General features: G+C 46.2%; 1 protein-coding gene across 2 annotated transcripts; it reads left to right on the top strand.

The window, feature by feature from the left end:
• Window positions 1–1,309: 1,309 nt before the first annotated feature.
• Window positions 1,310–12,891, top strand: fkbp9 (FKBP prolyl isomerase 9). 2 transcript variants are annotated; one of them, XM_088928766.1, is made up of 10 exons: window positions 1,310–1,787; window positions 3,166–3,311; window positions 5,465–5,654; window positions 6,349–6,494; window positions 6,671–6,860; window positions 7,173–7,318; window positions 7,741–7,930; window positions 8,777–8,922; window positions 9,675–9,838; window positions 10,775–12,891. In XM_088928766.1, the coding sequence occupies exons 1-10, from the start codon at window positions 1,585–1,587 to the stop codon at window positions 10,952–10,954; spliced, it is 1,701 nt and encodes a 566-aa protein (XP_088784892.1). In that variant the 5' UTR covers window positions 1,310–1,584; the 3' UTR covers window positions 10,955–12,891. The 2 variants fall into 2 exon arrangements, with proteins under 2 accessions (XP_088784892.1, XP_088784893.1); XM_088928767.1 differs by having other exon boundaries at window positions 1,437–1,787; window positions 8,783–8,922.
• The last annotated feature ends 452 nt before the right edge of the window (window positions 12,892–13,343 follow it).

The following is a 13,343-nucleotide window of genomic DNA, read 5'->3' as shown; positions in this document are numbered from 1 at the left end:
CTTTAAAATCGTCCACACCGTCTTGCGGACTACAGCTCAGCCTGTGAGTTTGAGGCAGCTGGTAGATACGCCAAGACACTGAAAGACGGCTGCGAAGATGCACCGAGCAGCAGTCGAGGAAGGCTACGTTTTTCGGATGTTATCACATTATTGTCGTGTTGTTATCAAATAAAACTACTGGCACGTCCGAGCTATTTGGTGAGGAAAAAATAAAGCACTCGGGTATTTGATAAGTTCACCAAATTGTGTCGCGACATGGAAAGGTTTCGTTACCACTAATTAAACCAACCCCATATTTTAGGACGTGGCGCAAAGACCCCCCCCCACAAAACCTACTGTACTTCATCCAGTGCAGTTTGAGTGCTGGAGACTTTCCTTCTCTGTCAGTCAATCCAAAAACTAGACCCTGCTGAGTTCTGTTTGTTTAATGCCTTTAAAGTTTTTTTTTTCTCCAAGCAGAACTTGGCAGGGCAGAAAGCTTCGGATTTCGGTGTGTATGTATTGGTATTTGTGAAGGTAAAATATTGCACACACGCTGTAGAATGTCATTACTACTTGCTTGGCAGATAATTCTTATCCAGGGAAAATTATAATACAAAATATTTATATTAAGAATATAAAAATAATATAATTCGTATTATATAATTAAGATTAATATAATTAAGAATATAATGTCATCCCATAAAAGATTAAAACAGAAGACCCTATATGAAGGGAGATTTTTTTTCGGCACATTGATCAAGATCTATGTTGGAATTCAAGTCTACATAATATATGCTATTACGTTTTGTGCACCTATTTTAGTGTTTTTAGAGTTAGTGACAGAAATTATACTAAAATATTATATTTCAAAGAGTAACAAACTACGATAAGTAGGCAGTGACATTTCTAGAACAAAATAACGGAATAAGTAGTTTATAAAGTCTACTTTTTAATTAAAGTTTTCTTTATATATACACAGTTGTAGATCTCTGTAGGTTGCTATATTTAGTGCTCTATCGTAGCCAAGACCATAAGTCTTAATACACGCAAATTATTGCAAAAAAATAGCCCTAAACCGCAGAAAATGTGAAAAAAAAAACAGTGCCACGTAGGTGGAAGCCCACGCCTTGGCCTTTTTTGAGGGGTCCTTGTATCACATTCCCATTTTTCCAGTTTCCCGAACCGATTTATCCTCTTATAAAACTAAAAATAACTAAGGTGGACTGTAACAGGAGGAGAACGCCTTCAAATTCGTGACGACCTGGCACATGTACTAAAAAGCGGCCATCCATCTTGACTCGGATGAAATTCAGAAACATGTTCGTGCAGATTTCCGGCCAGATCCAGCGGAGGAGACGCTTCTCCCAGCCGATGCTGGGCCGGTGCTACACGTTTACAAATCTCTGAAAGGGGGGGAGGGAGGTTGCGTTTCATTCAGTTCTGCGCTTTCACTCCCAAACCGAGAGAGGCAGGAGCTACCGGGACGACAGGAGGAGCTGTGTGGAGCCACGGGGAAAGTGCCTATCCGAGGACTGATAGGGACACATAACGGTCCTAATTCACCTAGACATAGCTAATACCTTTTAATTAAAGAAAGAAAAGATGAGTTACGGGTTGCAGTCAATGTTTTTTCTAGCGCTTTTGATTGCTTTTGTCGCTTGCAACGCGCCGCCCGTTCCCTTGGACGACATCGTGATCGAGAAAACTTTCGTGCCGGACGAGTGCGTTCGAGCTGTTAAACCGGGGGACTTCGTGAGGTATCACTACCACGGCACTTTCCCCGACAACAAGAAGTTTGATTCCAGGTAAGGAGGTGCAAGGGCTGGGGCTTGTTTTTATTCTGCTGTTCTATGTATCGCTGTGCGTCTTGGACACCGTGCCTGTTTTTCATTAGCAGTAACCTAACAGAGTAACTGTAAGTGGGCCACGCAAGCAACAATGTTTCGCCTGCGCTTTGGATGGATGACTGCGATCGCAGTCCTTTTGCTGAGGAAAGCAGCTCTTTAAAAAAAAAGGATCTTAGGTTGGACTTTCGAATGTACATGTTTTAAAATGTTTCCGGCTCAACACAGATTTCCAACAAAAATGTACAGCGTGCGTTCTGCTTTTTGTAAAGATCTTAAAGGCTAGCAGAATTAGGAATTTGCTCAGTGAAGAATATAAAAACCTATGCAAAACATCGTTTTTTAAAAAAAAAACATATTTATACCAGAGTAATGTATTTCAAATCGGTATACTAAAAACCTTAGCTTTTTCTTTAAACAAACTTCATATCCCGAGGCTAAAGATGTTCTTGGATACGCATCCGGGTTAGCGCAGTCTCATACTCCCTCTAACTCCTGTAGCTCTGATTGCCAAGTGAGCTGCGTGAGGACGCTTTTCCTCGCTCGAACCACACTCTTAATATTGCTTAAATACTGCAGCTGCTTCATCGACGAGTACAGGTTTTGTCAATAAGTGAAAATAACCCATTTTGTTCCTGAAACATATTCGCCAACCGGAGTGCACTTTTTTTTTCTTTGTAGTTTTTTCTTTTCTGCTCTCTTCTAACAAGCGGTTGTGAAAGTGCAGATAGCTGTACTTCCCTGTAGGAGCGTTAATTCGGACCCCCCCCCCCCCAGGGCAGGGGGTGGCAGTCCAGGGCTGTAGGCTGCCACTTGGAGGTTCAAGATGAGTCATGAATTCGATGGTTTTTAAACCCTGCAGGCTTTTGTGCCAGCTCTTTGAAGAGTGAAACGGCTGGTTACCGGCTTAATTGAGCCGGTTTCACAGCTGTTCCAAGCTCTTCGGGTTTACAGTGACTGTACACTGGCCTTGAAACTCTGCAGACAGACACACCGCCCCCCTCCCCGCATTAAACATGTGGCACAAGGATTGGCCAGCTGTGCTCCTAGCGAATTACAGGCTGTTGGTATTTTCACGTCCATTCTCCAAGCTCCTTTGATCGGACAATTACGCGGACGCTTATGTGTCCCCTTGCAGTAAGTGATCAATCGAAGACCGACGTGGTCCAGATTCCTCTCGGATGTTAGCTGGGTGACCTAGACCACCGTTGAGATTGTGGCTCTCCAGGACCAGGGCTGGTCACTATTTGTTAACGTGTCGACTAAATCTGAAGTAAAAAAAAAGTCAGCAGGAGGAATTTCTTCTAGTTTGCGTGTGACACTTGCCTCTCTCCTGCAGCTACGACAGGGGCTCGACCTATAACGTGTATGTGGGGAAGAAGCAGCTCATCGAGGGGATGGACAAGGGCCTGGTCGGAGCGTGTGTGAACGAGAGACGGCTCGTTAAAATCCCGCCACACATGGCCTATGGGAAGGAAGGCTATGGTAAATTCTGCCGTACATTCTCCATTATGATTTTTTTGCCCCAAACCAAAGATATTTTGAAATTATTATTATTGTTGTTTCAAATGAGGGTGGGGTTACAAAAATGGTGAAGATCAGGAATTGACCGGGTGGTAAGATAATTACTCACAACCCTCAACTTGTAAGTGATTTCTCTCGAACATACCCAAGCGGTCGGTATAATTAGAGGCATGTGAATTATTTATTCTCTGGCACAGCTTGCGTGAGCAGAGTAATAATTCAGGCACAATGGGTTCAACAAATGTTCATTAGCAATGACGATATTAACACTACTCTACACACAAAAAAACATACATCGCACAAATTACTATACGGTGCGGTGGCTCTGTGGCTAAGGATCTGTGCCTGTGGCTGGAAGGTTGCTGGTTCGTATCCTGTGGGCCCCTGAGCAAGGTCCTTAACCCCAACTGCTCCAGGGATGCCATATAAATGGCTGACCCTGTGCTCTGACCCCCATCTTCTCTCCCTGTCTGTGTGCCTCATGGAGATCAAGTTGGGGTATGTGAAAAGACAAATTCCTAATACAAGAAATTCTATATGGCCAATAAAGTGATCTTATCTTATTTACAGTAAGTACAGACAGGGCGTTTCAGAGGACTAACATCATCATCACACAGAAAACTACAGAGGCCAAAATAAGAGATAAGCTGCCTTCTTAATAAATGCAATACAACCTGCAGTTAAATCTCTCTCTCTGCAAAACCTGGATGCCACAAAATAAATGGGAGCCTGTCTCCCTATTCTAAACTGTACCCACAAGCAGGAAAGACCATCTTTAACCCAGGTATCTTTGAATCAAGCGCAGTGTGATGGGGAAGACGGGAACAAAAGCCTTTGCTCCGTTCGCTCTGGGTTGCAGGTTGCAGTTCAGTGGGATGAGCCTGTCCTGAGGCTGCTTGACGATAGTGCCCGCTGTCACCGTGGTCAGTATGGCTCTGCTAACAAGGAAGAGAAGGACAAGGGTGTCATTTTGGGCAAGGGGCGGCTCGCATAACGTTCCTTCCCCTCACGGTGAACACGTTCCACTTGGGCAGCGGCTAAAATGGCTCCCACTTGCTCTGCCAGCACGACTTGTTTTAAACCCTTAGCTCCTCACCGTTTCCCTGCTGGACAGCCTCCGGGGCTACCGCCGGAGTTAACGCCCGTGAGAGGGGCTGAACGCGGCTGCAGGGAATTAGTCTCCCAGAAGGCCTTGCAAATGGCCGGGATTTGTCGGGGTGATTTTTTTCATTGGCCAGCAGGAGTCTCTTGGTCCCCCCCCGAGCAGTAAAAAGCAGCACATCTTCATTAAGAGTGCAGAGTGAAATTACAGACCAGCTCAGGCTGCCGCGGGTGGGGTTTGCCAGCAGGAGACAGTCTGAGGGAGGGGGACTGCAGCAGACCCGGAATGCCGGAGCCGGTGGTGCGTGTTCGGACTGGCCTGGCCGAGAGGGGGAGGGGAGAGGTGGGAAAGGCAGGGGCGCTGGGATCCGGCCCTAACGCCTCTCCTGCAGGGCTACAGCTCGAAACCGGCTTCCTCTGTGGGTCGGACCGAGAGCAAATGAGCTGAATTGAATTGATGGTCAACCCCCCCTCAAAAAGGGAAAACTGATCAGAGAGCACAGAAGACGCAGATACTGTACGTCTCTTTTCACTCTTTAACTGGAGTGACTGGAGTGTTTAGGTTTGCGCCTGGGTCCGATACACATCATGTAGCTGTTTTGGGACGTGTGAGATGCATTCTTGTAGGGGGATTCAGGACCACACTGCAGAGGGAAGATAATACACTGAACAGGACACGTGGTTTATTAGCGAATTTATTTTTTATTCCTTTTGCAAATTATTCTGCCTTGGGTAAAAAGAGAAGAGCGTGCATTCATTCAAGCTGGAACGGAAAGACAGCACAAGAAATGAGAGAAAAAAGACACATTTGTTACTTTCCCGTTACTGTTGCGAACAGTGCTTTTAAGAATTCCAGTTTGCCGCAATACTATGTTTTAAAACTGAGGTATGTCACAGAAGCTTCTGCGAAATATAATGGGAACTTTCAACAATGCTGAATACTTGAAAGGAGCTGAGGAAAGGATCGGAAATTCGGCTGATCTTTTGTTCTGTGCCTCGTGCTGCACTGTTAGGTGATGTCATCCCTCCTGACTCCATCCTCCACTTTGACGTGCTGATGGTGGACATATGGAACCCCGAGGACAAAGTCCAGATCCAGACCTACTACAAGCCCGAGAACTGCAGCCGCACCGTCCAGGTGTCGGACTTCGTGCGGTACCATTACAATGGGACTTTACTGGACGGCACCTTGTTTGACTCCAGGTGAGACAATCTCCTGTGTGCACCACAGACACTTCACTGCACTTACTCTTTAGGTCTGTTTCCTTTATTACCCGCATAATACAAATAATCCTCCTGTTTTGAACTTTTAGAGCTTAGAGGCCTAGATCTCACACGAGCGGTCATTTTCCCATGTATATACACAAGGTATATGCTGTATATACTGTATACATTTCTGGATTCGTTTTTACTTTTTAAAATCTTTTAAAGTTTTTTTTTACCCTCCCAATTGCCAGTTGTGTATTTACGTCTCGATTCTCAGGCTCGATCCCTGCACAGGCAGGGCTGGTAAGCTTAGACAGTGAGCTGCTGATGTCGTAGCATCAGGGGTCGTTACTTCACTGGGAGCTGACTGACCTCTGGCCAGAAAAGCCCAGCCATCCTCTAATTAGTGCTGATTCAGCTGCTGGGGGTGTCCTGGTGTCAGCCGCCCGATGACATTACCCCGAGCACCTTTATCAATTTCTCAACTCATAACCTCATGAGATTCTTTTAGTTTTCTATTTTCCCTCAAGCTTACTTTCACCCTGGTGACACGCTTCATTCACAGGGTGGGTGCTCTGTTTTCTTAAAACGTGACCCTTAAAAAAGTCCGTCTTCGTGCATTTTAAGCGGACAGTTTTTTAAAATCCTTTTGTGTCTCCCTGCTGTATCTCCCCTTCTCTGTTCTCTCCAGCCACACTCGTCTGCACACGTATGACACCTACGTTGGAATTGGTTGGCTGATCGCTGGCATGGACCAGGGGCTGCTGGGAATGTGCGTGGGGGAGAAACGCATCATCACGGTGCCGCCCTTCCTCGGTTACGGCGAGAACGGAGATGGTAGGTCCGGAAGACGAGTCCGCGGGGAAAAAAAACGAGCATGACTTTGTTTTCAAGCGCCCGTTTTTACCCCGTTTTAGGCGATCTGTCAGCAATGGCTCCTTTCCCACGCTGACTCACTCCGGCTGGAGGTTTGGTCTGAGTTTGGTGGCTTCCCTCTCCCCCTGTCTCCTCAGGCAGTGACATTCCCGGGCAGGCCTCTCTCGTTTTCGATGTTGTTCTGCTGGACTTCCACAACCCTAAAGATAGCATCGCTGTGGAGAATCAGATCGTTCCGGAGTCCTGCCCGAGGAAGAGCAAATCCGGGGACTTCATGAGATACCATTACAATGGCACTCTGCTGGACGGGACCCTCTTCGATTCCAGGTAAACCGAGGATTTTGGGATACCAGCCCGCAAATTTGATTTCAGGTCTTATCCGAAATTGGCTATCTGTTCCGATTGATAGTAATGGCAAATAAAACTGAGCTAACAAGCTCCCAAGGTCACGGAGCAGGTGGCACACCTAGCTCATCTGGCACAGGGCGTGACGTCTCCTCGGGCACTCATCCTTATTTCACGATAGCATTAGGGCATTTTGGAAAAACAAATCGGGACCGTCGATGTGCAGATGACGACTGTCCGTGGCCCGGCTGTTTGTTTACCGCAGCAAAAAAAAGAATCTCCTTTCCCCGCTAGCTATTCCCGGAACCGCACCTACGACACCTACATTGGGAAGGGCTACGTCATCGCTGGGATGGACGAGGGCTTGCTGGGAGTGTGTATTGGGGAGAGAAGGAGGATCATTATCCCGCCTCACCTGGCCTATGGTGAGGAGGGCACAGGTAAGGCCTCATCATGTGGAAAGGTGCCTGAGAACAAAGCCTGAGTGGGCCTGAAATAATCACACTCTCGTATAATATGACCAAAAAAACTTGAAACACAGCGCATGCTGGTAACTCCCTTGCCTTAAGTTTAGCGAAAATTTGACCACACACAGGTGCTCCTAGTTGTCTGGAAATGGCCATGATTTGAGTTTCTACAGCTCTGTTTAGAAGGCAGCTTTTGCCCAATTTCCCGACAGAAAGAAAACAAAGTGCCTTCATGAACTGCATTGACAGTGGTGGGTTCACATGATGACACTGATACTCTGACATGTACTAACTACATCACGTTCAAAGATAGGGTGTAGACCTTGTAATAAGCACAGAAGAAACGTAAGATAAAAAGTATTAGCTACTGGACCTTTCTTCTTTGTAATGCTTAGGTACCAAGATTCCTGGTTCAGCTGTGCTGGTCTTTGACGTTCATATAATCGACTTCCACAACCCGTCGGACACAGTGGAGATCAAAACCCTCTTCAAACCTGATGACTGCAAAGTGCAGAGCAAGAAAGGAGACTTTGTCAAGTACCACTACAACGCCTCTCTGATGGATGGGACCTTCATCGACTCCACGTGAGTGCGGAGGGCTGAGGACTGTGACTCTCCGGAAGGGGATTCGGGGTCAGAAATAATCAGCACTGACGAGCGCATTTCAAGCCACAATGAAAGTAAAATGTACACAGCAACATGTAAAACCTCCAATTTACCTCACAGAGTAGACAAAATTTCCAGGTATGCACAGCGCCATGTTCTGCGATTCAGAACAAGCAACCAAAACATCTGGTGAGGCGAAGTGGCCCTATTACGTTGTAAACAGGCAGGCTTGTGAATACATCATCTTTTAATAGAAATACTGCTCTCGACTTTGTGACGGTTTTGCCGACAAATGCTACGTACTTGTTAACGCTGCATGTAGATCACGTTGGAACATTTCTGCGCTGAAACGTCTGCTGTACAATCTGTACTTATTTGCTTGCACATCGCTTTACATTAGTCATCACGGTGACTAGTGAGCAGGAAGGGCCGCTTCACACCGCAATTCTTTCGAACTTTCGCTCTTGCCCGTGATGAGACCAAGGGTTAGCGACAACATGGCGACGTACAGTACTTTCACAAAATTTTATGCATAATTCGGAATGTGTGAAATTTGTCTATACCGTCAATGATTTTATTTTGTTACCAAGATTTAATAACTGTTCTGAGACACTGGCACCGCAGTTTACCTTTAATCGGATCATCGGGCACATGGGGCACAGTATGGTGAAATGTGCTTTGCTTTTTAAAGATGAACTCTCTCTGCCTTCGCCTGTTTCCCTTCTTCCTGCCAGTATGCTTTTCAAGAGAGTGGCTGTCTTTTTGTGTTTTCTGTCCTTGCCTTTGGGGTGGTAACCTGACTTCGTAACTCATTTTTGGTGGCAGACACAGCTATGGGAAAACGTACAACGTGGTCCTGGGCTCTGGGCAGGTGGTCCTGGGAATGGAAATGGGCCTGGAGGACATGTGCGTGGGAGAGAAACGGACCCTCGTCATCCCCCCACACCTGGGCTACGGGGAGAGAGGAGTTGGTGAGATCTCTCATCTTCAGTCCAAAACAGCTACAACAACAGCAATAGTAATAATAGTGAAAGTAATCGTAATAGTAGTAATAATAGTGAATGTAATGGTAATAATAATATCTTACACTTATACTTATACCGTGCTTTTCTGGACACTCCACTCAAAGCGCTTTACAGGTAATGGGGACTCCCCTCCGCCATCACCAGTCTGTAGCCAGAGTGCGCCAGTACACTCCCCACACACCAGCTATTAGTGGGGAGGAGAACAGTTCAGAGGTGGAGATTAATAGGAGGCCATGATTGGTAAAGATCAGGGGAAAACTTGGACAGGACACCAGGGTAACACTCCTACTCATTTCGAGAAACACCCTGGGATTTTTGACCATGGAGAGTCAAAACGTCTAATACGAAGGACGGCGCCTTTTTATAGTATAGTGTCCCCATCATTATACTGGGGCATTAGGACCCGCACAGACTGCAGGGTGAGCACCACCTGCTGGCCCCACTAACACCTCTTCCAGCAGCAACCTTAGCTTTCCCAGGAGGTCTCCCATCCAGGTACTGGCCAGGCTCACACCTGGTTTGCTCCAGGTACAGTGCTGGTACAGGTACTTTTTAAGGGTACAGTGCTGGACACCATCAGATCTGATGTGTGGTACAGACTGCTGTGGAGCACAGCTGACATGCTGGAGGGTTGAGCTGGCTTGTGTGGCATTGCTGCCATCGTGACTGATGTGCTGGCCTGTGTTGTGCCTGTGCAGAAGGAGAGGTGCCGGGCAGCGCGGTGCTCGTGTTCGACATCGAGCTGGTGGATATGGAGGAGGGGCTGCCGGAGGGCTACATGTTTGTCTGGAACAGCGAGGTGTCGGATGATCTCTTCACCGAGATGGACAAGAACAAGGATGGACATGTGGACTCTACTGAGGTGGGTGCCGTCAGTGTAGGAGTAGATAGATACATGTTAGCCAAACATTTCCTGTTTAAGTTGAGTTCAAAATTAGAAGGTTTTCGTGTTTTTTTTCTTGCACAATAATAATAATAATAATAATAATAATTGCTTACATTTATATAGCGCTTTTCTGGACACTCAAAGCACTTTACAGATAATGGGGACTCCCCTCCACCACCACCAGTATGCAGCCCCACCTGGATGATGCAAAAGCAGCCATAGTGCGCCAGTACACTCACCACACACCAGCTCTCAGTGGGGAGGAGAGCAGAGTAATGAAGCCAGTTCAGAGATGGGGATTATTAGGAGGCCACGATTGGTAAAGGCCAATGGGAAATTTGGCCAGGACGCCGGGGTTACACCCCTACTCTTTTCGAGAGACACCCTGGGATTTTTAATGACCACAGAGAGTCAGGACCTCGGTTTTACGTCTCATCCAAAGGACGGCGCCTGTTTAGGACCCATGTAGACTGCAGGGTGAGCGCCCCCTGCTGGCCCCACTAACACCTCTTTCAGCAGCAACCTTAGTTTTTCCCAGGAGGACTCCCATCCAGGTACTGACCAGGCTCACACCTGCTGAGCTTCAGTGGGCTGCCTGAGTGAGGTGCAGAGTGATATGGCAGCTTTTATTGCTGTGTAGCCTATAGAGTACAGCATGTGGCAAAAACCCACTCCTGATGCTCATTATCCATGTCAGGTACGTTGAGGATTTGAATGACTGAGCCTTGAGCTGATTGAGTCCCGTCAGCTGGAATAGGCTCTGTCTGCCCCGTGACCTTGACTTGGACGGAGAGGTTAGAAAACGGTTGGGCGGACGGAAAAGGCTGTTGTCCCTCAGGGCCCCAGGGCTCTTTGAGTAAGGGCCGCGTTTTTCACTGCTGGACTGACACGACCGCTCTGTTTCCCCGGCAGTTCTCCGACTACATCCACCGCCAGGTGTCGACGGGCAAAGGGAGGCTGGCGCCGGGCTACGACGCGTACAGGATAATCGACAACATGTTCTCCAACCAGGACCGCAACGGCGACGGCAAGATCACAGCAGAGGAATTCAAGCTGAAGGACCAGGAGACCAAAGAGCACGACGAGCTGTAGCGGGACGTCAGGCAACAGGCACAGGGGCGAAGGGAAAGCCTGATGCAGGGTCTCAAGAACATTTCCCTATTCTTTTAAAAATCATTTTTCAGTTTCAGATATTTCAGCAGGGATTCCAAAGTCCGGTTCAGTTTTGCTTTTGGTTGTGTGATTGGTTTTCTTTGAGGGGTTTGGGGTGGAATGATGGGGGTGAAAGCTCTCTGAATTGATCACAAAGGTCTTCTACTGATGTTCGCACAAGGCTTTGTCAAGATCAATAGATTAAGTAGGAAATACATCGGGTTTTTTTTAGGTCATGCAAGCTCTTGACAATTTAAATGGAAAATAATTCAAGCAAGCCCACCTGTAGATGGGGTGGTTTTAAAGCAACAAGAAAATGTTGGCAAAACAAGACTTGTTGCATTAAGGTACGTTAGTCAAAACCTGCAGTAGCGCATAAAAATAGCATCGCTGTCAGGTCTACGTCAGCTTTATCATCACTGACAAACGGGAACTCAAAGTTCACGCCAGAGATGAAAAAGCAGAATTTGGTTTCCTATGTGCCAAGGTTTCAGGGATTCCTCCTCTGGTCTCTTCACCTGACATGCTCGTAAGTGCTTCGACTACTGGAAGGAGAGGGTTGAAGAGCTCAGCAGCAGCCAGATAAGCAGAAGGCCCACTCCTGCCACAGTGGCGCCTGACCAGCACGATGGAGTGGGCGCAGCCCTGTCACAGTGCTGTTGAAAGCCCAAGCTGTGAGGCAGAATCAGTGATGATGCAGCTCAGAGAACACCAGTTAAACTTCAGATTTCAAGATCAACACTAGCGAAGCAGCTGTTGAATTTGTGTTTTCTGAGGATATTTCACTGTTTTACAAGCAGGAACATTCTTTCCTTCACGAAGCCATGTCTTCGGTTGACAGGAAGGGTGGAAGGCCTGCGAGGAACAGCCCTGTTTTTTAGTATGCTTTATGCTTTGGGGGTCGGGGGGGGGGAGTTAAGGTGAGGTTTTTCAGAGGTGGTCAGAAGGGTGGGAGTATTTTTCAAACAAGTGGGCTTAACATTCATTGAGTCTTAGCTGTTTAGAAAAGTAATGTGTTGGAGACTTACTGCGGTTTTGTCAAAGTAGCTCTGGCCTCTCGCCTAAGAGAACTTCTGGAGCGAACATCTAAATCAGGGGTGTCCAACCCTGGCCATAGGGAGCCATTATTCTACACACAGACCGACCTACTGGACAGGTCACCCATTTTAAAAAAGAGATTCATTCTGCACTTCGAAGAAAAAGGAAAAAAGGAAAACCCAGGGAGTGACTGACCAAATGCATATTTGTGGAAGGAAGAACTTACAGAGAAGATTTTGTAAAAATGAAACTGAATTTGAAAGGTTTTTGAGCATAGGTGCCCAGAGGGTTTCTGGTTTTCTTCTCAGCCGAGCCCTTAATTACCTAATTGAGCTCGTTATTTGCTTAATTGGACAGGGCGAAGCCCTTCCTTCTTCCCAAGATGCTGGAGATTTAAAGATGGCATAAAAACCTACTGGACAGTGGCTCTTGAGGACCAGTCTTGGACACCCCTGTTTCTGAACCTTTAATACACTTTAAGTAAACAATGTGTTTAGAATTTGTCTAAAATAAATCACAGACAACTGGCCTGAACATATTTAAATATTTTTTTATAGCTCAAAGCTTTATATTTTACGATTACACTGCCTAGTGTAACCAGAGCTGTGTGGAGATAAAGCTGATTTTCTGTCACATGTAGGTATACCTGTAGAGAAAGTTAATCAGCTCCCTATGTTCATGCAGCTGTTCAACTGAGGAGAGTGAATTCTGTTAATTAGCGTTGCTTCTGTATGAGTGATTGATGTAAAAGGAAAGCAAGTGATGCCAATGTCTGTTTTTATAACTGTACTTTCTTTTTTAAATGATCATTTCCAACATGATGGCCTTTATTGGGAAAACGGTATTTGCTGGTTTCTTCTTGAAAAGTGTTCTTCAGTTGCGCTCTTTAAATGAATGGGTCTTTTTTAAAAAAAAAAACATTTTAAAGGTTCCGTTAAAACCTTTAAAAATTTTTAGATCGCTCTACTTTCACCAGTAAACATCTCAAAATTGGGGGGAAAGGTTAAAGCTAAATTGAAGGTGTCCCAATATACAATGCTACTGTGGCTCCTTACTCTCGACAGGATATAGAGATTCATTTTACTGCTAAGCACAATTATTTCAGAATTAAGCAGGAAAAAGCCATAAGGAGCTGTGTGATTCTGCCAAAATACAGCTTTTCTGGTGGTGTTAGGTAACTGTTTACTTTTTTCCACCTTTATTTAGGGAACGTATTTAAAAGTATCAGTATGAGCTTTTTAAAGGGATTTTGACCCACTGAATAGCATGTCACCATTTTTTTTTCAAGGGG

This window comes from Atractosteus spatula, chromosome 12, assembly GCF_055471065.1.
Source record: "Atractosteus spatula isolate fAtrSpa1 chromosome 12, fAtrSpa1.hap1, whole genome shotgun sequence".
NCBI lineage: Eukaryota > Metazoa > Chordata > Actinopteri > Semionotiformes > Lepisosteidae > Atractosteus > Atractosteus spatula.
The sequence above is the reverse complement of the archived record's forward strand: the minus strand, read 5'-3'. Positions and strand labels throughout refer to the sequence as shown.

What these genes read in the sequence shown, in the direction of transcription:
- fkbp9 (XM_088928766.1), top strand. Translation starts at nt 1,585, where the DNA reads ATGAGTTACGGGTTGCAGTCAATGTTTTTTCTAGCGCTTTTGATTGCT. An exon ending in GGCACCTTGTTTGACTCCAG is followed by an intron (nt 5,655 to 6,348) that starts GTGAGACAATCT and finishes TGTTCTCTCCAG; the next exon opens with CCACACTCGTCTGCACACGT. An exon ending in TTACGGCGAGAACGGAGATG is followed by an intron (nt 6,495 to 6,670) that starts GTAGGTCCGGAA and finishes CTGTCTCCTCAG; the next exon opens with GCAGTGACATTCCCGGGCAG.